Source organism: Rhineura floridana, chromosome 4 (genome assembly GCF_030035675.1).
Source record: "Rhineura floridana isolate rRhiFlo1 chromosome 4, rRhiFlo1.hap2, whole genome shotgun sequence".
In the NCBI taxonomy this organism is placed as follows: Eukaryota; Metazoa; Chordata; class Lepidosauria; order Squamata; family Rhineuridae; genus Rhineura; species Rhineura floridana.
The window spans coordinates 102,199,351-102,212,625 of record NC_084483.1 but is presented as its reverse complement, the minus strand read 5'-3'; the positions used below and the strand labels follow the sequence as shown (position 1 = coordinate 102,212,625).

General features: G+C 37.3%; 1 protein-coding gene across 10 annotated transcripts in view; it reads left to right on the top strand.

Annotated features, from left to right (window-relative positions):
- The window catches only part of EPB41L2 (erythrocyte membrane protein band 4.1 like 2), a 194,806-nt gene extending 182,699 nt beyond the window's left edge, over nt 1–12,107 (top strand). For 4 of the 10 annotated variants that reach the window (XM_061623840.1, XM_061623837.1, XM_061623838.1 and 1 more), the window contains 7 exons: nt 2,397–2,450; nt 2,646–3,182; nt 4,893–5,015; nt 5,392–5,484; nt 6,578–6,658; nt 10,193–10,298; nt 10,940–12,107. In XM_061623840.1, the coding sequence (XP_061479824.1) occupies nt 2,397–2,450; nt 2,646–3,182; nt 4,893–5,015; nt 5,392–5,484; nt 6,578–6,658; nt 10,193–10,297 (993 nt within the window). In that variant the 3' untranslated portion in view covers nt 10,298; nt 10,940–12,107. The remainder of the gene's footprint in view (nt 1–2,396; nt 2,451–2,645; nt 3,183–4,892; nt 5,016–5,391; nt 5,485–6,577; nt 6,659–10,192; nt 10,299–10,939) is intronic. The other 6 variants (XM_061623836.1, XM_061623841.1, XM_061623842.1 and 3 more) reach the window with 4 other exon arrangements.
- Nucleotides 12,108–13,275: the final 1,168 nt, after the last annotated feature.

Here is a 13,275-nt window from a genome sequence, read left to right as displayed (position 1 = left end):
TTTATAGTTCAGCTTAAATACACTGCCTACCCTTCTTTTCATAATAAATATCCTGAGGCACATGGAATATTAAGAAAAAATGGCTAACATGAAAGCCTAAAAATAAGTTATGAAAATGTAAGCTAGTTTTAATGGCCACGATACTGAATAGGTTTCCATTTGGGGTTTCATGAAGGTTTCTATTTAAAGATGAGCAGGACACAGTTGCACAATTCTCTTGAAGAATGGCTTGGATCCAGAGATGTCTTGCATGAACAGGAAAGCACTTCTGCATGTCCAAGGCAGCCCTGCTAAAATATTCCCATTTCTCCATACTGCTTGAGCCTATCCCTGCTCCATCCCATGCAGTTCTGTTGCCCTTCACTAGTGGATTGGGAAGTCGCAGTGAGCTGTTGTTTGGGTGGGGGAAAACCCCATGTACAAGTGGAATTAATTATCTTTGGATCCTATCCATAATGGGTTAAAAATGATGTATATTGTCATGAAAGTAGATGGATCTGTATCTTTCAGAGAAACACATTTGAATGTGCTCTTTTTTTGTGTGTTGTTTCCCCTTTCATGACTTTTCTTTCTTTTCTTGCCTGATGCTATCCTTTTGTAGGTCACTGCTGTTTTGTCTTCTGCTGTTTAATTTGTTGCTTTACATTTTCTAACTTGTCTAGAGCCTAGAAGAAGAGATAGCATCAATTTTATTTAGTAAAGAGGGTTCTTCCACTAGCATGAAATCTGCCTTCACTTCAGCTACCTTGTGGACAGCAGAGGGCACTGTTGCGAAAGATAATATACCTTCTGAAAAATTTTCTTCCTCGCCCTTCTTTCAGCTGCCTGAGGTGCTTTTCCACATTTACTTTTTCCACCATAAAACTATATATGAAGATAGTGGGTTTCATGTTGGATGAAAATGTGTCCAGTATTTAAGATTAGAAACTGAAAGGTTAGAGAAGAAACAGACCCTAAAAGCTCTGTGGCCACGCTGGTGGGCGTGTTGGTGCGCATGCAGAGTTCCTGCATGAATTGGCTTTACCAATTCTATACTTATGTATAGAAGTGCCGGCTCCACATGTTTATTTTATTATTAGATTTATAACCTGCCCTTTCTCCTAGTAGGAGCCCAGGGTGACATGCAGTGGGGATGGATAGCTAGAATGTAAACACTGATATAACCTCATTGCACTATTTTAAAACCATTTTTAAGGTTATCAATAGCCAGTACAATAGTTAGAAGTAAAATTATTTTTTATGAGAAAATGAAAAGCAAGAGCAAGACAAAAACTAGCTTGCCAGCCTTCTAAATGTTTTAAATAGAACAAGAATAAAAACAATAGTTCTTTATAGTGTTTTTATATTCCACATATTTGAAATTATCTGACAGCCATATTTGAACTGAACCTTACACTTTAATTGGTGAAACCAGCATTAAGTCACAGCTGCTGTGCTAGGATTAAAGATCACCTTTTTTTTCTTTCACTTTTTTGTACTATACCTTTCCTTGTGTGTCATCTCTTAGCATTTATGATCTACATCAGTCAGTTTGTCTTGACCCTAGGTCATAACAAATGTCAAAGTATCAGTCCCTTTGACTTTGTATGGTAGTACAGGAAATGTTTGTATGGGCTTTCTAAATACTGGTACTATTCCTTACATGTTTACATACCAGTTGAACTTCATTTGAGATACTACATCTGTACAGGCAAAGTTCATTTTTCCTCAGAGATATCCATCTAATCAAGATCTAAGATAGGGAAATGTGTGTGAAGCATGTCACCCCTAAAAAGGAAAGTTGAGTTCAAAAGTTTAATATCTGTGAAACAGGAACATGTGGCAGAACTTGTACCAGCCAATATTTGCTTATATACATTAGGTTTGTTAGAAAAATCTGTGTGTACATGGACATAGCTGACCAGTTAATATTAGCCTTGCTTGGCACTTGATAACATTTTATTCCAAATTTTAATTAAACAAATATTGCTTTTTAAAAATCAATATAGAGTATTTCAGAATTTAATATATCCCATGCCAAGCCAGTGAATATTTTAACTGGAGACATTATTGTATTCAGATAAATCAAACTAAAGAGGATAATGCTTAAAAAAACCCTTAAAGAATCCTGGCTACCACATGCCATCTTAAATAAATAAGCTGATGTAACTACTCCATTTTTGGAGAGCCTTTAGAAGTAGCAAGTTTTACAGCACTCTGGACTAAAAATGTTGTGTATTTTCAGTGTGCTTACTTATGTGTGTGTTATCTGTTCTGATTTAACAAACTGTGCCATACGTGTGTGAGTGTGCAATCAGTCCCTCTGTGCTATTTGTGAAATGATAAAATCTGATGTTTGTCAACAGGTGTTGAAATTTGTATTTATATGTATCTTCTGGTTGCTTTTTGTTTCACAGAAATTTACTCCCCAAACAGAAGAACCTTCCTCTGGAGCCAGCAGGACTATTAAGGTTCTACTATTTTGCCATAGTCCATTGAGCTTTGACATTTCAGAATCTTCATCCTTCTTTTTTTTTTATTTAACCATTACAGTCATCTTTGTTCTTCATGTGACCTGAACCACCCATCGCATAGTTTTATATTCATTATTTTATTTATTCATGTGTTCTGCTTTTTGTTTTTCCTCATCCATTTGTTTTGTGCAGAGTTCGCATGAGACTCTGAACATAGTGGAGAAGAAGCAGGCAGAGGTTGGGATAGAAGAGACAGTAGTCACTGACGATACCAACAGGGGCAAAGCAGAAGTTGTCTCTGGTGGTGGGCAAACTCAGAAGATGGAGCATCTATCAAAAAAGGATTCTTCTTCATTGTCATCAAATAGCAGCAGTAGTGAGAGTGACGATGAAGTAGGAGAATACCGGCCACACCAACCAATGACTCAGGGCACCATAGAGGAAGATGAAGCTATGAAAGAGGAGGAAGAACACAAGGCACAGGCATTAGTGTGTGTGGAAATATCACAAGAAACCAGTCCAGTTCAATTAACAGTTGAGCATAAACAAGTGACAGAAGCTTTGGTCCAGACAAATGAAGTATCTACAAAGACATCTGGAGAGAGGCATCTGACAAAATTGGATAAGCAAGGCCTAAAAGATGAGAGGGAGGAAGAGCAGCTCAAAATCAATGGAGAGGCATCGCATAGTGACATTGATGTTTCACCACAAATAATTTGTTGCTCAGAGGTAAATGGTAGAAGAAGAAGGGATCCTTATTAGAGACATCATCCTAGGGTTAAATATCTCTGCCTTTCTTCTTCTCTGTCCTCTTCAGGTTTTCATAAAGATTCAGGTCTTGGAAGGTGGAAAATTGATATGCAGTCAAATTCTACCTTCAGTCATGGCTTCTGAATTTTTACTACACCTAGTTTGGTAACCCAGAACAGCGAGCTTGCCTGGGATTATTGCATATTTTTATTTTCTCATGTTCTGTTTTTGTTTGCATGTGGTAATGTGTTTGTCTTGTCCTGTCTAGTTTGTTAGCTTTACTATCCTACAGTAACTTAACTAGAATCATGAAGTTACCTATCTTGTGTATGAGATGAAAACAGCCAAAATGCCTTATCATGTGTAATATTACTGAAATCCAATGATTTGTTTAAATTAAATCCCCTAGCTGTTTTACGAAATTTGTTCCCTAGATGTTGATACGGTAACACTTAGAGCTAGGGTTCATAAGAATGCACAATCGCTGTAACCCTCCATGAATCATGTTATCATCATATTTACTGCTTTTAACCAAAGTCCATTGCAGACACAGCTATCATAACTTAATACTGGCCACCTGTAGTTCTGAAGAGGCATGAACCTACTCCAGTAGATGCTAAATCAAATTAATTTAATCTAGGAACATACAGCATAATGATGAGCCTGAGAGGTGGGAAGAGAAGCACAACTTTAAAGGTTCCAGTCCGTGTGTGTGTGTGTGTGTGTGTACCTACACACACAGTCATGTCAAACAGCAATTGTGCCAATCAGTTGATTTTGAGGGGGGTGTAAATCCCCTCCATCCATCCCCCCAAAAAACTGTGTGTGTGTGTTACAGAATGGTGCACCTAGCAGGTGCGCTTGGAAGAGGATTCACATGAGTAGTACCCACTTGCATGTGCAGTTCCTCACCCAGCCAAGGATACGTGTGTAGAAGATCCATAGCTAGTGTGGAGTAGGAGCTGCCATTTCCATCCATAGGCTTGTAAAATATGGAAATGGAAGATTTGTAAAGTTGGCCAAGATCATCTAGCTCAACCCTGTGCACATAGGCAGGATTTTTCATGTTTTAAACTCTCAAAACCTTAGTCTTTTTTAAAATTAAATATCACTATATACGGAGATGTAGCAAGTATGTGACGCTCTGGAAGCAGTACATAGATTTGATTTGGGGGGTGACATCTTTTGGCTACACAAGAATAGGTCTGTCTTGACTGAGTTTGGCCTCAGAAATGGCAAAGAGATAATTGAAGATACACTGAAGAACTTAGTAAATACTGTTTCAACCTGTTCTTAAGGGCTGTTTCACAAGACTTCTATCATGTACTTGCTCAAACCATAAAGTCTGTAGCAGCTGCATGTCTTTTTAACTTGGTGTACAATGCATACATATAAATGCTGTGGCCATTTGTGGTTCCCTTATAATTAGTATATATAATGTGTGTATAGTTTAAAATCTTGCAAAGAGCAGAATCTACATCTGTCAGCTTTTAAATATGTTTTGTAGGCAGAATGTTTGTGTGTGTTCATGATTTTCAGATTTGGGTTCAGAAGTTCTTTTAAAGAATATTTTAAAAATAAGTCCAATATTTTGTTGCCTGAAGCTTGTTCATAGACTGCTGTATGCAATATGCTATGTTGTTTTACGAATGTTTCATTCATAGTCTTCTGTGTCTTTCTGAACACTAGCCTCCAGTGGTTAAAACTGAGATGGTGACCATTTCAGATGCTTCACAGAGAACTGAAATATCTACCAAGGAAGTACCCATTGTTCAGACAGAAACTAAAACGATCACATATGAATCTCCCCAGGTACAGATGTTGCATAATTTAGAATACCTTTTTAGGATACATCAACAGTACTGTAGGCATAGTGTAAGAGGTCAGGTTGCCATATCTAATTGAAAAAATAATATCCCACAGGTACACTGCTTATTCTAGGACAATGAAATCATATATGTACCTTTTTCTTTGGGAACCTCATTGAGATGCCATCAACCCCAGCTGCCTGAGAAGGGGTTGATGATTACTGAATGATGTTAGGTGGTATTTAGTGTATTGTGTATTCCAAAACTGTCTACTGCACATGGGTGGCGTGAGAAACAGAATATGGATGACTTAAGAAGGACTGCTGATTTGGTTTCCCTGCTAGCATAAGTTGACTGTTGCTGTCTTCTTGATTCTGCAGTTTGATGGAAGTGGTGATGCTGGTGTACTGTTGAGCGCACAGACAATCACATCAGAATCTGTTTCTACAACCACAACTACACACATCACTAAGGTAAAACAACCACAGTGAGTCTTGTCGTTCCCACCTATTTTAACAGAACATAAGTGGATTGCTCTGATAAAAATGGGCTGTAAGCAGTGCATAGTGGCTTTATACTGCTTTTTATTTTGTGCTGGTGTGTCTTTTATATATATATATATATATATATATTTAGAACTGTGTTTTATTGATTTTAAATTGTGACCCACCCAGAAGGCACATTTGATTGGGCAGTATATAAATAGTGTAAGGGAATATTGAGGTTTATTCTCCAGATGTGCTGTCTCCAGTATGCATCTGAATAAAATATAGAATTAAAACTTAGGACCTTAATGTGCTGGGGGGGGGGTTCCCTTGATGTTTCTCTCATAACTGTAAACATTGGAAGAACTCGGAAAGGCTTCTGCATTTCCTATGTTCAGTTGAAATCATGCTAATTGCAATAGTCATGTGTAATATTTCTTGTTGATCCTATTTTATATAGGAAAATTCCATGCCACTTTTCAGCAAATATTTCCAAAGCAGCATACAATAATATTATTAAAATAACATAAATAGATGTTGGATGTGGTGATTTCAGCTCATGTGACACTTGCAAGACATTCAAAGACTATATCAATCTCTTGCTGATCCCTGCTATTCCAAGTGGTAGAGTGCACTTTCAAGGCTGGGTGGCTGGGGTGCTACTCCAGGCATTTTTCATGGCTTCCATGTTTTATTGGATAAATGTCATGCTTCCTTAGCCTCTGATGGGTTGCAGTCAAAGCAAACTCAGTTGAGATTGTGCAGTGAATTATGGGATGTATCTGGGGCAGAAGCAGTTCAACAGGTGCAAGCTGATAGGGTCAGGGAAATGTAGAGAGCTGAGGTATTCATCTGGAGGTGAGAAACATGATATGGCTTTTTTCTCACCTAACCCGGCACCATATTTGTAATCTTGCACCAATGGATTTATTCAACATTCTACCATTTCTGCTGCATTGTTGGTTGCAGTGGGAAGGTATTTCATATTCACCCACTATCATTGTTGGCAAAGCAGTCTTTCCACAATAAGTTCAGTACTATGGAGGGTTAAGTAACATGTTGTTATTGTTGAAATCTTTAGACAGTAAAAGGTGGTGTGTCAGAAACCAGAATTGAAAAGCGGATTGTTATCACTGGCGATGCAGACCTTGACCATGACCAGGTGAGACAGAATACATGGTATTATCCTCTCCAATATTTTGCCCATGATTAAGCAGTTCAGGTTTTTCCCTGACACAAATGTACTATTAACATGAAAAATATTTTTAAAACTCGGCCACCTCATGATGTAAATTGCTAACAATCACTGAATTATTTTAATTCTATTCTGCCCTTATTATTTTGTGATGCTGCACTGATTCTTAAGTGATGGTCAATTCACAAATCAACAGTACAGGGATTTAATGTTCATTTCTTAATTGTAATGTACCAAGGGCTCTGAGTAAATTTAAATTCAGATTTTGATGTGCCTGAAGCAAGCTGCTTCTGACTTCAATCTCTCCTTGAAGCCTGAAATTAAATGACAGTACTGTTTAGCATTAGGCATGAGGGATGTCTGTCCCAGCACATGCTCAGCTCAGCATGGGAATCTGAGAAGGTCAGACAACAGATCTGCTTTAATAAAATTCAGCTCTCAGAATCTCAGTATCCTCCATTTATTATGGTGTAAACCTTATAAAGCCTTAAACTTTTTAGAGATAGATTGCATGCATCTGTTTGTTACACATGATCCTTGTTCAGCTTTATAAATGTCTGAGTTTTTAATTAGTGTAAAACATGTGCTCATATTCAATAGGAATTCTAACAATATTCCAGTAAAATCAGGATTTATAGTAGCCCTTTAAAAAGGAAACTGCACTTGATCAGAATGAAACGCTTTTATTTTTCACATTTGGATTCCCAGATTCTTCAGTTTGAACAACCCTGTTGTATCATCCTTAGTTATATAATCTGGATAATGTTCAATACCTCTCAGAAGTAAAGAATCTGTCAAACTGAGACACTATCTAGCAACTTGGAAAGCATTGTGCCTTGACTCCATGTTTTTTCTTTGCTATCCCATCTCATTCTCTGATTTTATTTCCCTATATTCTGATTACTCTGTTCTGGTCTTTCATGCTCAACTACTAAAAAAAGTATAGGCAAAGAAAAATAATGTGCGTATTTAAACAACCATTTAGTGTTTTATTTTTAAACCCTGAAGGTTAGCCTTGTAACTATGTATTAAAACCTGATTGCTATTTATTTTGATTTAGGTCTTGTTGAGTTTCCAGTGTACATATGACAAGTCAAAAACCCCACCCATTTTGTTTACCTCTGAACTATGTTTTGAAAAGACCTTTAGGGAAAAGTTACTAATTGCCCAGTGCTTACACTTTCCACATCAACAAGTAAAGTTGTGGAAGACAGCTGACTGCTGCTTCTGGGCAGAATTAGCCATTACCTGGGGAAACATATATTCCCCAACCTGCAATTGCTGTAGCAACAAAATGTGGTGGTGGCTGGGAATAAATTGTCAAGGAGATGTTATGTGGGAATCTGATGCCCACTGATTGTTTCCTCCAGTCTAAGCCATTTTTCATCTGTGTGGACTTATAGTCTGAGTCCAGACGGTGATTTTTTTGTGGGGTGGGGGAGGTTAAAAGCTACATGGGGCCTTTGAAAGAGAAATCAGTGGTTGAGGGAAGGATTAAGCACCTTCTTCCTTGCCTGATTCCCTTCAGCAAATTTCATCCCCACATTAGCATTGCTGTTGTTTTATAAATATATTTAACACTCAGTAACTGGTAAGTTCTTGGCAATCAAGTTTGATGCTAGGCAGTATCTTGTCCGTTTTCTTACATACATTTTATAGAATTGGTTTTTTTACATTCAGCATACAGGGTACATAGCAAATACCAAAAGACTGGTGCGCACAAAGGAGCCTCATGTCTTTGCATCATCACAAGACTGAAACATAAGCAAGTGTAAAGTGATGCACAAAAAATCCTGACTTTACATATACCCTAATAGGGTCTGCACTGGCAGTGAGTGACCAGGAGAGAGATCTTGAGGTTGTAGTGTATAGCTCAGTTAAAATGGCAACCCAGTGTGTGGCAGCTGTGAGGAAAAAGGTGAGATGCCAGTGTCATAATGCCATTATGCAAATATATGGTGCAACCACACTTGGAATACTGTGTACAGTTCTGGTTGTTGCACCTCAAAAGGTATATTATAGTGCTGAAAAAGGTTCGGAAAGAGGCAACCAAAACAATCAAGAGGCTGTAGCAACTCTCCTTGAGGAAAGGTTACAACATTTGGGGATTTTTAGTTTATATAAAAAAAGGCAAGTAAGTGGGGACATAATCATATGGAGAAAGTAGATAGAGAGTTCTTGTCCCTTTCTCATAATACTGCAATGAAACTGAATGTTGGAGATACAGCACAAACAGGCAGAAGTACTGCACACAGTGCATAGTTAAATTCTGGAATCTAGTACCATACGTTGTAGTGATGACCACCAACCTGGATGGCTTGAAAAGGGGGTTAGACAAATTCATGAAAGATAAGGCTGTCAATGGCTACTAGCCATGATGATTATGTACTGCTTTTAGTATTGCAAACAGTATTCCAGTTGGTGGGGGAGTGCTGATATGCTTGTGTCCTGCTTATGGGCTTCCCATACACATCTGGATGGCTACTCTGAGAACAGGATGCTGAACTAGTTGGGCATTTGGTCTGATCCAGACGGGCTCCTCTTATGTTCTAATGCTCATATGTAGAACTTGCAACGGTAACGTGGCAGGATCCATCTCATGCTATATTGATCCAGATTATTCACCATCTGGATCAGTTTAAAAATGAATCCATGAGGTTAGCAGGTGTAGATTCATGCATGCATGGAGGCTGTCCAGGGAGTTAGAAGGTGGAATGTCTTGAAATGTGCTAAAGTCCAAGTGTTTCCTTAATACACTTAGTGTGAAGGCATTTTTCGGCCTTTTGTGTTGCGTTACTACAGCTGGAGTTATCCAAATAGACTAATGATTAAAGCTTGCAATAACATAGAAACTTTTGTTCCTGTGCACCTGGAGTAGAAAGCCTTTCTCAGCTCTTTCATCTGAAGGGATGTTCCAGAATAACAGAACTTACTCTTCAGATGAGCTAAAAATATTTCTACAGGTGTGAAATTTGTTTGCATATGCATGCAGTCAAGCAAGCATCCCACATCTTATAGAATGTAACATGAAAACAGATCTTTAATTTTAAAGGTTACCCACAAAGCTTGTAGTAAAATGTGCACATTTTATACTACTTGGCAAACTTGTAAATCTACCTGCAGCTTCTCAAATGGTGCCTTTAAAAAGTTTTTCTGTTATCTTTTCTGTCTTATTGTACAGGGGGTTTTATGCTTATTGTTTTGACATTTTGATGTAAACCGCTTTGCCTGAAAAGAAGTATAAAAGAAGAGGTATAAATACTTTAAATAAATATGTAAGATACTCAAAATGTAGTTTACAGCCAGGTCAGAAATTACAAACCAGGACTACTAGGTATTTTATTTGGTTATCTTAGTGGTTGAGGAATAACATCCTCCCTCTGTCCAGTTGCCACATTTGGTCCAGGAACTATAGTGATGGACAGGATAGCCATTACTGGTCAAACCACCTCTCAATTTTAACTCAACCAGTTTTTTAAAAATATTTAAATATTTATTTAGGCATTAGCACAAGCCATTAAAGAAGCCAAAGAGCAGCACCCTGATATGTCTGTAACAAGAGTTGTGGTACATAAGGAAACAGAACTTGCAGAGGAAGGGGAATAAGGTAAGAGCCTACAGCCCTTGATGTACAGTGCACACAGCCTGAGACAATATAGCTAATTGGCAGCTTTTATTCTTCTGTGTTATATACTTAGTGATGCTGGCTGCTGACATCTGGAAGCCGTATTTAAACACCCTTGACCACAAGTAAATTTATCTTTTGTAATTCTGCTTGGAGTTTTGTTTTAAAGAAAAGCAAGTTGATGAAACAAGAGCAGAGACAGGGACACCGGGAAAGCAGAAATGAAAATATAGCATGGTTTTTCATGCATAGTTGGATCTTGGGTCTATAGGCCCTTTGAATGCTGATAGTGATGCATTAGAAGCTATTTGTAATTAGAGGAGAATGATCAGGTTCTGCCTATCCCAATGTAGAGTGAGTGTGTGTGTGAGTGAGAGAGAGAGAGTGAGAGCTGTTGGTTGGTTCATTGAAAACTGGGGAAAAGCTGCTCTTCCGCAGAGCAAAGCCTGATTCTTCTTGAGATCAGGGAAATGTAGCATGTGGCTATGACTTGAAAAAGGAAAGTTATTCTTGAAGAAAAACATTCATGACAATTGTAATATGATTGAGAGGATGTTTTTAATAGTTTTGAAGAATTATGACTTAAATGTAAAGAATGACACTAAATTGTTTGCATTTCTTAGAATTATGAAGAGTGATTTGTGACTGAAGAACTTTGATCATTCCAAGTCAGTGTCACCACCGCTATTTCACTGAATTCACCAAACCTGGTGACCATGACCAGACATCTCCATGAATGAATTGCCAACACCAAACCTTATCTTCTCTGATACTTTACTGTATATGTCTTTTATTTTTATAACCACTTCTTAACGTTCTTTGCTTTTTTATGAGGTATATAGATTTATTATTTTTACCACGTTTCCCTGCCACTTTTATATAACTGATTACTTAATTGCATGAAAGTGAACAAAAATATTTAGTAAGCACTGTTCACTTTAGCAAGTGTAATATCTAGGAAAGAGAGAATCTTTCACTAATTTAGATATAATCTTTTTCCAAAGCCTCCTACTGGAGTAACAGTTTTTTTCAGATTATTCAGGTAAATAAAACATCAAATAATATAAGAAATACATTATTTTGTATTAAAAATACAAAGTTTTCCTATTACTTGGTGGGAAACATAAGTTAAGGTTTGTATGGATGTTATAAAAACTACTCATAACTGCTCTGTTCTGAGGGGCTCCCACTTTCTGAAGAGAACTGGTGCTGGTATATTATAGAGACAAGAGTTACAAAGATGCTTCTGCTGACTGAGCACTCTTCTAGTAATTGCTTTGCACTTCACTGCCATTGTTCAATCCCTTTGTGGACACTGGTCTCCAACATTCCAGACAAGCTTGGAAGGCCTTTGTTCTCTTCCCTTCCAACAAAGATAACCTAGGCAGCTCAAAGCCTTAGTGGTTTTCTCTAAACATGTTAAATGTCAAACACTTTGTTATATGAATACATACACAGGATGCTTGCATTGCATAATGACTCATTGTCTGCCTGTTATAACTGACACTTGAGCAGTTGTCCTTTTTTTTCAGTAGTGTGCCTAATGTCTTGTACAGGTGTTAAGGACATTGAAGGATGGGGTGCAACCTGGAATCCGTTGCAAGTAAAATGGGAACCAACTCTTATGGGTGAGGCTGCCTGCCGCTGAGGAGCCTGTATGAAAACCTGCTAACTGTGTATTTTCTACCCCTCACCGTTCACTTTGTGTATAGTTAAGATGCCATATTAAATTTATAGCAGCTTGGAGTTGTATTAAGTGATATTTTGCTTTCTGTAATACTGTTATAAAATAAAGTTTGTTTATTCTATAAACGTTTCAGCACTTTTGCATTTGACACCAAAAGATCAATTTTGAGCCTTTATCAACATGCTTGGAAGATATTTTGTAAGCATATCAAGGGATAGGGGGCATCCATTAATCAAAACCTGCTGCTCTTATTCAACCAAATAGCATTCCTACAGCATGAGGCATCCTGTTTTCTTCCCCACCAAAAGATTATAGACCCATTCATGTAAAAGGCAAAGGGCTGTAAGGGATAGAGGCCTTTGATGACATATAACACTTGTTTAAACAAAGGAATTGTTATATATTCAATGCAAGGATATGAAATAATCATTCCAAGGAGTTTTCCCTGGCCAAAAGATTCAACTAGTTTTGAGAAATGAAAATGTTAACTGATGCATGATTCAGAATAGAGTATCTAGCTATATATAGATTTATGAATTATAATCTCTCATTAAAATCTTTGTAATTCTATTTTTTAACCCAATCTGGTAAGAAAATGCCTATGTTCTCAGTGTATCTTAAGAATATTGCATTGAATATAGACTAATATTTACTCTTAGTTCCCATTTAAATAAATGGGACTAATCTTCAGTTGTGACTATCTTTTTACATTGATTTTAATAGACTTATGTTCAACTAACTGATTGTATTTGATTTCAGTGAAAAACTCAGCTGCTTCCATCAAAGTTCCACCATCTCTGTAACACTTCAGGTTGTTTTTTTTTTTTTTTTTAAACTGTTAACTCCCATAATAAACATTCTAGCATTTCCATTGTCTGTAATTTAGGTAGTTTCACTAGTTCTTTTTTTACATTAGGAACTTTCACAAATGTTTATTTTTAATATCAATAGCATCTGCTTCCCTTGTGGCACTGTCATTCTAGTCATTCAGAGCGGGATGATTGTTCAGACACAAGAGCTGGGTAGGAACCTTGCTGCCAGGGAAAGGTTTTGAAATAAACAAACAAAGTAAAGAAAAGATTTATGCTCAGGTGAAATGGGGATCATGCTTCAGGGAAAACAGTGATCAGAAAGGTAGGGCCCTTCTGCAGGACAGTAGATAGCCATTTGAGCTCAGCATGTCTGTCTTATTACAGTGAATGTTCACATTGTACACAATCAAATTTCATCATCTAATGTTTGTTTAAACATTTACAAGGTTTATCTTCCTTT